Source organism: Neolamprologus multifasciatus, chromosome 10 (genome assembly GCF_963576455.1).
Source record: "Neolamprologus multifasciatus chromosome 10, fNeoMul1.2, whole genome shotgun sequence".
Classification (NCBI taxonomy): Eukaryota; Metazoa; Chordata; class Actinopteri; order Cichliformes; family Cichlidae; genus Neolamprologus; species Neolamprologus multifasciatus.
In genome coordinates this window covers 7,632,837-7,647,925 of record NC_140448.1, presented here as the reverse complement: position 1 = coordinate 7,647,925, position 15,089 = coordinate 7,632,837, and the positions used below count along the sequence as shown (strand labels likewise).

General features: G+C 39.5%; 1 protein-coding gene across 2 annotated transcripts; it reads left to right on the top strand.

The window, feature by feature from the left end:
* Positions 1-323: 323 nt before the first annotated feature.
* On the top strand, positions 324-13,723 carry myo19 (myosin XIX). 2 transcript variants are annotated; one of them, XM_085174334.1, is made up of 24 exons: positions 324-599; positions 1,814-1,961; positions 2,463-2,611; positions 2,879-2,992; positions 5,628-5,757; positions 5,841-5,910; positions 6,004-6,106; positions 6,213-6,309; positions 6,433-6,509; positions 7,119-7,209; positions 7,358-7,523; positions 7,749-7,822; positions 7,908-8,029; positions 8,562-8,675; positions 9,357-9,533; positions 9,629-9,766; positions 9,879-9,986; positions 10,100-10,170; positions 10,254-10,327; positions 11,513-11,655; positions 11,849-11,978; positions 12,269-12,354; positions 12,467-12,790; positions 12,868-13,723. In XM_085174334.1, exons 1-24 carry the CDS (start codon positions 540-542, stop codon positions 12,979-12,981), a joined length of 2,880 nt encoding a protein of 959 aa, XP_085030460.1. In that variant the 5' UTR covers positions 324-539; the 3' UTR covers positions 12,982-13,723. The 2 variants fall into 2 exon arrangements, with proteins under 2 accessions (XP_085030460.1, XP_085030461.1); XM_085174335.1 differs by lacking the exon at positions 324-599 and adding an exon at positions 615-1,208.
* The last annotated feature ends 1,366 nt before the right edge of the window (positions 13,724-15,089 follow it).

The following is a 15,089-nucleotide window of genomic DNA, read 5'->3' as shown; positions in this document are numbered from 1 at the left end:
TGTTGAATTAAACGACTGAAAAAAGGTATTTACTTACTATTTGTAAGATTTTAGATTTCACCACCAAAGAGGCTTAGCATCATCGACAGCAAATAAGTAATTTATTGGGCCCTTATTGTGGAAGCATATTGGAGGACGTAACAAGAAAACTATTATAACAATTATAACATCGAATTAGCTGGTCATTAAAAAGTTAATCTTGCTAGGTCATAAATGTCCCAGTTTTAGGGAAACATGTCCCTCATAGAAATCCCAGCCGGTGCTGGATCACAGGTACATCTGGGTCCGTGAATCAACAGGAAGAGGGCGGGAATAAATGCGTGGTTTGGGAGTTCGGGAGCAAGGCGGTCAGACAGACGAGCGGGACAGCAGGCTAGCCGAAGGTTGTCCTTAAGGAATTTTTTTTTTCAGTAATGGAAATAAGTTTTAGGTCTGAGAATTAGAATAAAAGACCAACTTAATCAGTACAAAGCAACGCTTTTTGTCAAAGTAGTGTTTCGGCTTACTTTTAAGAGAGACACGAGGGTAGCGGTCAATCAATGAGCTCTGTGGACGACCGACGTGACGTTAGAGAAGGATATAGAAATGGAGGAGCAACGGTGAGTTGGGACATGAGTATGACCTGTCCACAGTTTTTCTGTTTACGAGATTTGCCTTTTTGGTTTGTAAATTAAATAAATAAATAAATAATATGATTAAAGGTAACTTGACTAGGAGAACATTAATGACATGTACCTGTACCTGTCCTCAGTTTTTGATTGGTTGGATCTAATTTGGACTCCCTTTGGAGTATTTTATTAATACACAAATACCTGAGACTCAATAACATTTCCGTTATGCAGCGTTTATGATGATGAAGATGAAAATAGTGCATGCAGTGTAAGACATAAACGAAGCTACACTTATAGAAGAATAGCTGCGCATTTTTTTTGTTGACATTAATAACACAAAGGTATGGTAGCACCGGGGAACGTGAATCGAGATGGTCAAATAGACGTGTTTTGGGCCATTTTTGAACGTGTTAAGTATATTTCAGAGTGTGATGCCCTGGGCCGGTCAGTGGCTCGTTGTTTGTACACTATGCTTTACATGGAGGTTGTTGCTAGGTTGCAAGTATGTAATGTATATAAACATCATTCGCTAAATTGGCAAATTATTGAATGGCGTTTGGCATGAGCGCGACAGCCAAGGTCTGGAGGTTCTCACAGGTAATGGAAAACTAGAAAAATCACTTTGTCTTCCTATATGTTATGTTTGTAATTATATTTTATAGGTTAACTAGCTGAATAAGACAAACATTGCTCTAACAGCGATTTCATGTAGGCTACCTGCTATGAGTCAATGTGCCCAGGGAATTAGTCGTCTAGTAATGGGCATTAAATTAATGCAATTATTTACGTGGTTTAAAAGTAGCCTTGCAGAATGATGGGATGTAGGCTACCTGCTGTTGGATTAAAGCTGTCTGTACACACCTCAGACTGTTGACAGCAGTCAGACAGCCTGCAGGCCCATGCCTTGAGTTAATGGCAAGATAAAGTGGAGACCTAGTTGTCTAGGTGATGTGATTGTATGATTAAATTGAATATTTAATATCCCTAGCTGCCTTTAGTTCTTTAAAATTGAACCATATTCATAGATAAAATAAGTGTTTTCCCTTATTTTGTTTATTGTCTTTCACTTTACTCCGTATGTGGTAATGACTAACCATTTTACATACCTTTGGCATTTACTTAACTTGAGATGTTAAGTAATATTTCAGCATAGTTCAAATGTATGCTTTCTCATGTTTCCCATGTCTCGTGTTTTGTCTCAGGTGAAGGGATTAATTCAGAAAGTCCATCCTCCTCAGCGGTCCCTTAATGATTCACTGGAGGGAGAAATTCAGGCCTTCCTCATTGATGAAGACCAACTTTACACTTACGATGACCTCACCAAAGTCAACCCAGTGACCCCAGCGACAGGTATCCATCTCTGATGTCTCTATCTTTTAAATCACTTGATAATGTAAATACAATGATGTAATAGGGCATGCTTGTGCCTGCTGGTTGACCTATTTAAATGATTGAACTAAACTTGAGTTTAGACAGTGTTTTCCACTGTATGGCACCTTAATCTTGATCTGCAGTGCTGGCAGTGTATTATTTGTCCACATCAAGATAAAATCTGCATGGTTGATAAAATGTTAATGTGTGAATGACTGCGGATGCAGTGTTATACCTTTAGCCTTTTCATTACACCTTTACTTACGTTTTCATTCTTTTTATCTAAGTTTTGATATGTAAGTGTAGTCATACAGATCTATTTTATAGATCATATGTCAAAAAAACCTTGCGGAAACTACATTACAGTACAGATTATTATTTTTAAAACATTGTGTAGGTGCATCTGTAAACATTTGTAACAATGCAAATTTTTAATGTCTGCCACTTAATGTCTGATGATATTTGTTCTTTCCCTGACAGTGCTGAAATGCCTGCAGGCCAGGTACAGCATGAAGGTGTTTTACACCCATGCTGGCTGCACCTTGGTGGCTCTTAACCCCTTCCAGCCCATTCCAGACCTCTACTCTCTGGATGTGATGAAGGAGTATCATTATGCTCATCAGCCCCAGGTATTTCAAGCAGTCTCCCATTTGTTTGTTTTTTTTATTTGGCTAGCATATGTAGATATATATTTCTGTAGATTTGTGCTATAATGGGAGAAGATGAATAGTGGTGCCATCAGTGAGTGTTTCAAACCATCCAATGATGCAGACCTACTCAGTGAAACTCAAAAGTACTGCTTTTATTAACATCTGGGAGGTCTTTAAGCTATTGGGCGCTCTGCATGCAGTAAGTATGACCATCCATTTAATAAATCTGGACATTTTTGCCTGCAGGAGTTCAAGCCGCATATCTTTATTGTGGCAGAAGAAGCCTACAGGAATGTTCGGGGCCAGCTGGAGCCGGTGAACCAGTCCTTGGTGGTCAGTGGTGAGAGTGGTGCTGGAAAGGTAAACCAGACACATGTAGCATTAAGCTTAAAGTGCAAGCTAACCCCGCTACACTGAATAATGAACCAGAATGTCAGCTTACTTGTTACTTTTTGCAACGGTTTGTCCAAAACAGAAGCACTTTGCATGATTTGAATTGCAAATCATAATTGGCGATAGGTAACTGAAAATGGTACAATGACAAGCTGTCATATGTTAAAAATGGCAAATGTGATTGTTTTGTGCAAATGATATGCTCATTTGAATTTGATATCTGCAGCATGTTGGGACAAGGGCCATGACAATCTGGAAATGTGGTGTGATGCCAAAAAATATTGAATGTTAAATTAGATCAGCTGGTAACAGATTATTTACATAACTGGTATTTTAAAATATTGAAAGCACCCCAAAGAGGCTAAGTCTTTCTAAAGAAAACTTTGAATTCAGAATGATGTTTCTCATCATAAAATTGAGTGAAATCACTATGCAAGGGGCAACTATAAAAACCAGTGTCAAGGCCATCCTATTCAGGCCCTCGGGTATTAAAACCTGCATTAAAAACAGACACAGTTGTGTGGTGGAAATCACTGCATACACTTCTAAAATCCTTTAACAGTGAGCACTGTTCATTGTTGTTTTCACAAATACCAATTAAGATTGTACAGTGCAAAAAAACCTGTAATGTTATGTAAATAATATTGAGCAATGACACCACCTTGTTTAGCCTGAGCTTGTTTAAGAAGGACTGAGGTGAAATGGAAAACTGTCCAGTCAAATCTTACTGGAAAGAGACATTGTTTTTATTTATATTTTACTTAGCTTAGCAAGTTTTTTGAAAACTGGGTTAAACAGTACCATTAAAAATTGACTGCTCAAGTGGGAGTATGAGCCAGTTTACTGTATATGGACTAACCTGATTAGACACTAAGAGCCAGATTTAGTGGCAAAACCCTCTTTTGATGTTTTAAAAGCTGATGTTGGGATTTACTAAAGAGGTGCAGTGTTAGTTTTGAGACTGAAAGGTGTAGACACAAGAACCTTTGCAGCTGGCCTTATTCCAAATGAGTGTAAGAGTTTCCTTTCAATTAATCACACATTTGTGGTTTTTGGAATGAGGGGACAAAGATTATTGGAAAGAGTTTGTCATTAAGACAAAATAAAAATAAAAAAAATAGATGGATCCTTTATAGATCCCACAAGGGAAATGATTGTGTTACAGTGGCAGGATAAAGAAGAAAAACGGTACAATCTACAATAAATAAACAACATAGTAAAGGTGAAAGAGCCACGGGCGCATAGTGAGGGCCTTATACTGTGAGAGGGAAAATCATTTTTATATACACAACAACAAAAACAAAATAAAAATGTGTTTAAGTTGGAAAAGAATAAAAAGTGAGACTGAAATTGTTCAATAGAGTAGTGCAAATAGCATTCATAAATATGTACACTTTAAATCTAAGAAACTGCTCCAACAATGTGTGATGCAGAAATATGTGTGTGTAGTCTCCTGCCTGACCGATGTGTTCACCTGTCATGGAAGGAAAAGAAAGAAGAGTTATGGCACAGTTTCACAGGAAACGGCAGAAATGACATGCTGAAGCATTCTGTATGGGAGCGAGGTTGAATTGGTCTGAGGGAAAAGGAACTCTGCTGCCTCAGTAGTGTGTGATTAATTGTCCGTGATGCAGATTAGTTTGTTCTCTTATCCCTCACTGACTCAAACACCTTCAGATTCTGGCCAACAATGCTTCCAGCCTTGTGAATCAGTTTGTTGATCCTGCTGGCCTCTCTGGGACTGATCCTATCCTGCTAGCAGACAATGTCACTTTCTACCACAGACTGGTAGAAGTCTGTCCTATAACTGTGTAACACATATTTCTGCTATAGAGTAATCCAGATATTTTAATGTGGCAGAGTGGAGTTTTACTGAACTGAGCTTACTTTAGAGCAGGGGTGGGGGAACTCCAGGTCTCAAGGGCTGGTGTCCTGCAGGTTTTAGATGTGTCCTTGATCCAACATAGCTGATTTAAATGGCTAAATTACCTCCTCAACATGTCTTGAAGTTCTCCAGAGGCCTGGCATCTCATCATTTGATTCAGGTGTGTTGACACAGGGTGATATCTAAAACCTGAAGGACACCAGCCCTTTAGGCCTGGAGTTCCCCACCCACAGCCTCACACAGCCTGGAGAATAGAAAAATTGTGTCAAAGTAACATCATCAATAACAGAGTGGCAGCTTAGCATATTGTTAGGTCACCCACAGAACTTTTCACTCCCATCAGCACATTTTTTGCTACTGCAACATGACACAGTTTTTACCCTGTTTATTAGATCTGGCTCTTAGTAATCTGACATCTGTCTGTTTTTATTAATGCCCCCCAAATATTGCTCCTTGTTTACTGCAGTTCATCATACATGCTATAGTCTAGACAACCCAAATTCACCATCCCACAGGAAGTTGTATGCCGGTATCTGCAGTAGTTTGACTGGCATAAACATCTCATGCATTCTTTCCTATCACAGATTTTTATTACTATTGTTTTAAAATTATTTTTAGATTCTCTTTCCACCATGCCCAAAGTTGCTTTTTTGTCACATTTTAATATATGCTTAAAAAAAACCTCTGCTTGTCTCTTAATGATTTGTTTCTTTCTAGACGTGGACATCTCGGTGCTTGATGAAGTACTATGCCACAGTGGCGTCTGTCTCGGTGGTGAAGAGTCAGGACACAGTGGAGAGGATCGAGAGGAGAGTGCTGGACTCCAACCCTGTAATGGAAGCTTTTGGTAAGAGAAACAGAGGTGTTTCTGTTCATGTGAAAACTGAATCCCGTAAACGGTCCCTCATCATCGGCGTATGTTTCGTTTAGGCAATGCCTCCACGCTCCGGAATAACAACAGCAGTCGTTTCGGAAAGTACATTCAGCTACAGCTGGACAGGTATTTACAAACATTACTTGAGGTGGCATCGTCTGCATAGTGTTCTCTCTTACTTTCCCACATTTGCGGTCAATGTGTCGTTTTTATTTAAAGGTGTCAACTCTTAGTTGGGGCATCTGTACAGACATATTTACTGGAGAAGACCAGGGTGGCCTGCCAACCAGCTAATGAAAGAAACTTCCACATCTTTTACCAGGCGAGTGAACAGACCTGCACTACAGCTCAGAGATATTTCACTCCAGATATGTAGTAATTCTTTTCAGCATTAACATACATGAACAGCGAGCGATTTAATGTTTCAGATGATGAAAGGGGCCACAGATGAGCAGCGGAAAGAGTGGAAGATGTCACATGACCAAAGTTTTGTTTGGCTGCCAAATTCCGAGAAAACAATTGAGGGTTGGTGTCCCTTTTTTATGTGTATTAAGGCACATGTCTACACAGCTAATATATATCTTTTTATATATATATATATATATATATATATATATATATAAATAAAAAAAAATATTTTTTTTATAGAGGATTGTTTCCATGAGACAGTGGAAGCAATGGTTCATCTGGGCATCAATGCAGAAAGGCAAGAGGAAATATTTATGGTAAGAAAGGATATTCTCTACTCTGCATTCTTTGCATTCACACTGTTGATTGGATTGGTGGGTAGATGTACTGGACATTTAAAAATGTTATTTAAAGTGCAGTCTGTAATGTAGCTCTCGATGAAGGCCACAGACCAAAATGCATTATTCAAGTAACAAGTGCCGTTAGATCTTCTACCTCAGAGTAAAAGTTGTTGACAAGTATTATGTGATGCATTTTTAATAAACACTTCCTTACTGCTACTTACATTATAGTGGGCTCTAAGTGCTTCTCAGAGGATGGTCTGGGGTTTGCATCCCTTAGCCACGTCAGTCATATAATCTTGCTGTACTATAATTAAGAAGTGCTTGTCTACAGATGGAGATTCTAAAGCCAAATCTGAGTTTCTAATACTTCCTATCAGGTTAACCTTTGGACCATTAGAAAGTTTTTAAGCCAGTCCACTGAGTCAGTCTGGCTAAATCTGCTGTAGGACTTTGGGCGTGGGGTCTCGTGGGTGGTGAGTGGGGATAACATGTTATCTCAGCTCTTTAACTTTCAGTGGTTTATGTGCAGTGTTTTTTTTGTTTTTTTTTCTTCCCTCTCTCTGTTGTTGTAACACATTACAGATATTAGCAGGAATTCTTCAGTTGGGAAATGTCAGCTTCTCCTCTTCAGCAGATGAATCACAACCTTGTCACCTCGATGCAAAATCTAAAGGTACTGGATATTGTTTTGCTTTGACATTTGTTATAAAACATTTCCAGATAATGAATGATTAGGTATATATGGTAGTTACATTTCCATGTTTTTAGTTGGATTGAGTAATAAGTTCCATGACATCACCACACCTGTCTCCTGCCTTTAGACTTCTTGCAGAGGGCTGCTGAGCTGCTGTGTGTTCCTGCTGAAGAGCTTCAAACATGTTTAAGAGTAAGAACTCTGAAGGCGGGGAAGCAAAGCGTGCTCAAGCCGTGCTCTCAGGCAGAGTGCAGTGTGAGGAGAGACTGTCTAGCCAAAGTCATTTACGCCCAGTAAGAATCTCCATTTGACCATCAACAACTTCTCAGAGTGCAATAAACTGTTGTTAGAATGGATGATGATGTGGGAACATGTTTGTGGAAGACTCTGCTGTCGTCAAAGACTTAAATGTTAAACCGTCATGCCGTTTTCTGTTTACAGTAAACATGAATATTGTCTGTTTACAATCATTATAGCATCTCCATGCTTGAAAATAAGTGTGTGACTTTTCCCACCAGGTTATTTGAATGGCTGGTTACATTCATCAACAACAGCATATGTGCTGATAAATCAACGTGGTGCAACTTCATAGGTAAAAGCATTACTTTCGCAGATAGTGCTGAACATGAATTTCCAGCTCTATAGCCAACCTCACAGAACTCCTCTGTAATCTTCAGGAGTCCTAGATGTGTACGGCTTTGAATGTTTTCAGACCAATAACCTGGAGCAGCTGTGCATCAACTACGCCAATGAGAAACTCCAGCAGCACTTTGTGGCTCATTATCTCAGAGCTCAGCAGGTAGTTTTGTTTCTCTGATGGTAATCTGTTCAGATTTCTCAGTGGGCTGCTATTTTGAGTGCTCAAGCAGATTTCAGATTTAATCTGTCAACAAACTAAAGCAATTTCAACATCTCCTTTATTAGGCTATGGGATAATAAGATGTTTAAATGTATCTCAAGAAAAGTTTCAGAACTGCTATATTAGACATGAACAGCAGCTAGATCATCAGATTGTTTTTCCTGCAGCATTAATGTCAGTATTTCATTTTACTATTAAATTTGTATGTTCTACATAGATTTTTATCACCATCATCTGATAATGCCTTTCACTACAGTAGGTGGCACTCATAGGGAGCATTTGCTAAGGGTCAAACCAGCTAATGCAAAGAAAGCCTGGCTATGTTGAACCTCTTTTGCATTGTACTCCTCTGACCTTGGGCTTCAGGGGGTTCTTCAGATTTCACAAAAGCTCTAGCGATTGAAAAAAGATTAAAATGTCTTGTATGTGAATTTTCTTTCTTTCTTTTTTTTTTAATCACTACTTTTTCCAGGAGGAGTATGTGTCAGAGGGTTTGCAGTGGTCCTTTGTCAAATACCAAGACAATCAAAGTTGCCTCGATCTTTTAGAGGGAAGCCCCATCAGTGTGTTCTCTCTTCTTAATGAGGTATGCTTGCCATTAAGAAACAAAAGGAAATATTGTACAGACTCAAAAAAAAAAAGCAGAAAAAAACAAAATTCCAACATTTTACCAAGCTGGGTTTAATTTTACACCATTTCTTCTTTTGTCTACTTTTACTACTTGGACATTTAAGAATAAATGTGCCAGATAAGCAAAGTGAATACAACTTACTACCATCAGTATACCACCTTTGTGGACATTTCATGACCAGAGGTCTTTTATACCTTGTAGCTTACCTGAATAAATCCAGGTGATATGTATGATAGACGTGTCACTTGCACATAGCTGTCTGATTTTTGGCGATGTTACTGGGGCACTTTCTTGTTAATATCTTTGATGTCTGTAAATGTGAGGCCTTTGTTGTGGTTTTATTTCTCTGACAGACACCACAAAACACAAATGGAATTTCCAAAATAAATAAACAAAGAAATTACTTTTTTTTTTTTTTTTTTTTTTAAAAAAGGAGAATGTAAAAAGCCACCAAAATCAGATCTTCAATCATTAGCTTGATTTTGCATTCTAAATAACCTAATCACCTAAACTCCTGAAAACAATTTTTCTGAATCCTAAAAACACAAGAAATCAGTCTGCATAGTTGTGTAAGGAAGTGTTAACATGTGCAAATTTATGTTACCATGTTTTGTTTTGTGTTTTTACATATTGTAGGAGAGTCGTCTAAATCGAGCCTTGGATGCAAAAACGTTCCGAGTCCGTCTGGAGAAGGAGCTGTGTGACAATGCTAACATCAGCTGGGACAAGTTCAGCAAGGTGCCGCACTTCACTGTGGCCCACTACGCCGGCAAAGTTGGCTATCAGATAGAAGGCATGGCGGAGAAAAACAAGGTGAGAAAAGCTTTCAACTGTGTCAGAAATAAGTATTCCTTTACTGCACTTCTGCTTAGATACTGATTTTCATTTATTTATGTATTTATTTTAAGGACCCAGTACCACCAGAGCTAATTAGCCTGCTTCAAAAGTCCAACAACCAGCTTCTTCACCAGATCTTCAAAAACAATGAAACTGAGAGTCAGATTAAAAAGGGGCCTGGTAAAACCACTGTGGTCTCCAAGTTCAAGGTAGGATCCAGATCTAGCCTTCATAATCAGGGCAATATAAGCTAGTCACAGCCTCTTTTATAGTTTGGAGGGTTTAGTGCTGGCACTGGTAATTGCTAATATCTCATTGTAGAACTCACTGGAGACCTTGATGAAAATCCTCCACTCCACAACTCCTCACTACACTCGCTGCATCAAGCCAAACCCTGAGTGCAAGCCACTGACTTTCAAGAAGGAGGAGGTAGACAGTCTACTCGCATGTTTAATAATCTGTGTTTTAACACCACAAAGACAACACTGACATGTTTGAACAAAAGGCAAAGGTTTCACTTGATCCTTGCTGTTTGTTTTCAGGTTATCATTCAGCTAGAGGCCTGCGGGATTGTGGAGACCATCCATATTAGTGCTGCTGGATTTCCAATTAGGTGAAACTTTATTGGAATATCAGCCTAATGTACCATTTAATTTCTGCTGGATTTTGGTTGACGTCTTGTCTTTTGGTGCACAGGATTCCTTTCCAAAGCTTCCTGCAACGTTACGCACTGATCGCTAAACACATAAAGTCGGGGGGTCACAGTGTTGGTGAGTACAGCTTGTGGCTGAATCTATTTCTGGTCAGTTTCGTGTTTGGGGAAAATAGTGATTTTATCTCCTGTCTTTAGGTCTGCTGGTTTATTCTGCTTTTCCTTCAGTAGCCCTCTTAGTAAACATGATCCTCTCCTTGGGAACTTTTTTAACTTGGTGCATTAAAAACAAAATAACAAACAAAATTTGCAACCTTTCCAGGTAAATGCATGCATGACTGTTGGCGCTTGCCTTGCATGTTCCTGCATTTTTTTTTTCTCAGTTATTATGTATCAACTGACACTTAGCTTCACAGCTGTGTTCAGCTGTCTTTTTTTTGTTTTTGTTTTTAGTTAGTAAAGTATAAGGATGATGGTCAAAAATGGTTTGGGAAATCTCTCAACTTTTTGTCCAGTGTAAGCATGGAGTTGACGTTAGATGGATTTTAGTGATCTCAAATATAAATTGTACTTGTTTTAGTGAGATTTTTTTACAGCCCACATCATAAATATCGTTATAAAATGTAAAGTGTGTAATTGTGTAAACGTGCACAGTGCTTTCTTTTTATTTCTGCATGCTGTGTGAGACTGCAAGGATTTATTAAGGTCAAAATAACCACCTGTGGATGACATAACACCTGATCTAGACATTAATGTTCCTTAGATCTTACTGGGTCGCGTTAATAGCTGGATTTTGACAGACTGATCCGAAGGTGGATCAGAGTGTTTAAAGAAATGCTTTCGAACCCAGGAGCCTCCTGCTGTGAGGCAGCAGTACTAACCGCTGAGCAATGTGCTTCCAGTAAGCAAGCAGGCTCGCCTTAGTGATTCATCAGTTGGACAAATGCCTAAACAGACTTACAGAGCTGCTGTCACGTCTGTAACTTCTTAGCACGTGCATGCACAACCTGAATGCTGCAACATGCCGTGTATTATTATAAAAGTTCATATCTCCTCTGTGTTCCTCTCTGTGTGCATGTTAAAAGATTAAAAAATTGGTGTTGAATTCACAGCACAGCGGCTATGGAAGCTGTGCTGTTGATTCAGGTGTTTGCTCCCTTGCTGTTCTTCACCCGTTACACTTTTTAACCTCACGCGCTGTTACTGTGTGATAAACCTCAGTCTCACAGTCTGAGTGCTGCACAACTGTGAACATTATTATATCTTTAGTGCATCACTTAATCTAACTTGTGCTTGCCTTCAGTGTTAGATTTGGAAGCTGACACTTGTCCTCAGCGACATGTGGAGAAGATCCTCAGTGTGGCGTTGAAACACCGCTGTCTGAGTGAAGAACACAGTACATTGGTGCATTGTGGGAGGACTAAAGTTTTTCTCACACAAGTGATGGTCAGTCATTTAAAATCTGTGTTTCATTACAAACAAACAAGCTTATTTATTTTTAGAATTCCTTCAGCTTCTTATTTTTTTTTTTTTTGTTGCATTTTGTTTGTTTACTCATGCAGTCTTGTTAGCGGTATAAATGTTCCAGTTTTCTTTCTTTTCTTTTTGAGCACACTGACCTGTCTAACTCATCTCAAAGCTAGATTTACTGGAAGATGAGAGGAAGAAGATCCTGTCTCACTGCGCCTTTACCATTCAGTGCTGTTGGCTACGGTACCAGCGGGGCAGACGACACACCCACCGCCAGTCTGCTACTTTGATCCAAGCAGGTGAACTCATAATGCGCCTGTGAAGTAATGCAAATTGTGGCCCTGTTCCCACAGGTTCTCTGCAGGCTTTGACCTGACGGCCGGGCCAACGGTGACCAGCTGCCGGTGTCTGCACACTCTGTATTCAGGCTGTTTATCCCTTTACCGATAGAGCCTATCACAAATAACTACTTCAGCTGTTCAATATAGATGTTCTATTATTACTGGTGCTTTATTTATTTATTTATGGTTGTTGTTCTGCAAGAGAAACAAACCTTTAGAATAAGTAACTTGTTTTAAACTGCCTGCAGCGGTGCGGTCCTGGCTAGTCAGGAATCGTGTCCGGAGATGGAACAGAGCAGCTGGAGTCATCCAGAGCACCTGGAGGAAGTGGAGGGTGAGATTATATTTGAACACTTATCCTCATGTGTTAAGTTTTACTGCTTTTTTCATTGTGTTAATCTGTAAATAACTTTGCTTTTATTATTATTTTTTACATCTTCTTGCAGTTACTCTTGAAATCCTTGGCTGAAGCAGAACTTGATGACGCAAAGGACCTGGTGGAGGAGGATACACCCGCACTGACTCCTGTCGTCAGGGAACGGGGCTCAGTACAGCTCTCCACCATCCCGGAGCCCGTCACGGTACAACGGTGGCCCATGGGCCTGGCTCTAGCCTCTGCACCGTCCATGACTGTGTCTTTGACAGCCACAGGCTTCCAGAAGATGATGTCTGTCATCGCCTCCCTCAACTTGCCATCCAGGAGGGGAGAGTACCAGGTGAAGACCAACCAGTACACAGAGGAACTCGCCTCCATAAGGGCTCAGCCCAAGGTGAGGACACAAAGACCTTCCAGAAACATTTTCATTTTGTTCATCTGATGGTCTTCTCTTTCTTGTTTCCTGCACAGGGATCCGTAAAGCTGCACTGTCAGCGATCTCCGCTTCTCTACGCTGACAGGCAGCCGGACCTGAAGAGCGACGTGACGGGGTTCAATGAGATCCTGCTAGAGAAAACTCTGTAACCGCTCCCTCAGTGCAAAACGCTACTTGCAGTGAAGCAGCTGCTTCTCCATAATCTGACATGAAACATGAAAACATGGTATTATTTCATGCTGCCACTGTGTATGTAGGTTAAAACACTAATTGCCACGTTTGTTTGTTTTTGTTTTTCTTTTTTTAAACGAAGGTCGAAACTGATCTTACCCTGACTTACAGGGATGAAGGGAATTATAAAACCTGCATCCTTGCATAATTATTATTTATCAGAAGTGTTTATGTAAGCTCGTGCAGTGCTAAAAATCACCTCCAGTTGCCTTACGGCCCCAGAGATGACAAAATATATATAAATATATCACCTAAAATTCCAAATCTGAGTCAGGAGAGTGGATACAATCCTCAGCTGCATTTAAGATAACGTACCCCCTTCTTTTCATTTCTTTTACAGAAAGAAATGAAGTACCATTCACATTTCTCTGTGAATGGTACTCATGGCCATTGATCAGTGGTTGTTGATCAATGGTCATGAAAATGTGCATAATTATGATGAAGGAACTGACCTCCAAACCCCATTGTTCCTTCAGTGGGCTGGTTTCAGTCATTATGCAAATGTACTGTTTATAAGATTGGGGAAACCTGCAGTCAGCTGAGACTGAAGAAGTCACTTGGATGAGTGACGAAACGTTTCTCCCACTGAAAACGCTACGTCCAGATGAACAGAATCAACTTTAGGGGATTCTTTTACAGAACTTGCCATGTTTGTCACATGTAGAAAACAGCACATGGTGTAGATGGGATTATGGTGATGCAGGATAAACACTAACTCTTTTTAAAAGAAATCTTTGTAAAACTCAAAATTTAAGGCATAATCTTGGCACTTTTTTAAAAGAAAAAAAAAATACCAGGGCTGCAGGCTTTTGTCTCCTGATAGATGATCAGAGTATTAGGCCTCGAGACAAGTGCCTTTCTTAGAATCCACGATCAAACCACATATGAGCTGTACATGTATTTATTGGGCTGATTATTTATCTGTGACTTAATTTTTCCAGTCTTCTGTTTCTGATTCTAGTTCTTTTTTGGTTGCTGCTAGGAGGAAAATGGTAATCAAGCAAATATTGCACATTAAGCGAATATTGCACTTCAAAAGCATGCACATTCTTATGTAATCAACAAGATTACACGACAGGGTGTCTACAGGCATGAGCAGGTAAAATGTATTTTATTAATTTTCATTCTTACACCATTTTAATAGCCCAGAATCTTTATCTTGACTGATGAGCAGGCTCTGATATCTTCACGGTGTCCACCAGTGTAATCGACAGCTTGGTCGTGTATATTTACACTTTGCTGGCCTGAGGCTTCGGGGATTTTTATATTTTTGAGGCAGTTTTTTTTTTTTTTAAGCACCATTAAAATTAGATAATCATTAGCCTTTATATTATTACCCCTGAGCATCAAAAGGCTGGTTGTGTACTGTCATCACCCCACCAGGCAGGCAGCGCGGACATTTAAGTTTGTGAATGCAATAACTGGAGAACAAGGTGATACCATAGGTGTGTTTACTAAAAATGTTGGACAAGTTTGTATGTCAGTAACCTCGACCTCAAGGTCGGAGCAAGTTGTCTGAAAACCTCGTCAACGCGACAAACTTGAGAACAACACGACACAGGATTTTGAAATCGACACTGTAGGTGTGTCTACCATAGAACTGAGAGGAACCACTGGTAAACTGGCAAACAAGGGTATTATTGTACAAATACTAAAGTCATATGATATGATCTAAATGTGTTAAGGCAGCAAAAACAGTGGAATAGTGTGCCAGAAATTCTCAATAACCTGAGTAAAAGCACATCAGACACATCCACACTAATACGTTAAGGGTTTATATTGATGATTATTGAACTTTCAAGGAGCCGTAGACACCCTGCATAACAGAAACTTCACTGATGTGAAAAAGGATGAACCCAGGTTTATTTACATCGCTGCTCTTTGTCTTATGCACGTCAGCAAAATATGTCTGAACCACTGTGAATTTCATCCAAAGCAATGCAGTACTGTAACATATACCAAAGTCTTTTTACACTACAGTATTTGTATGATAAACTTGATTTTTCTTATCACGATCAGCTTTGAT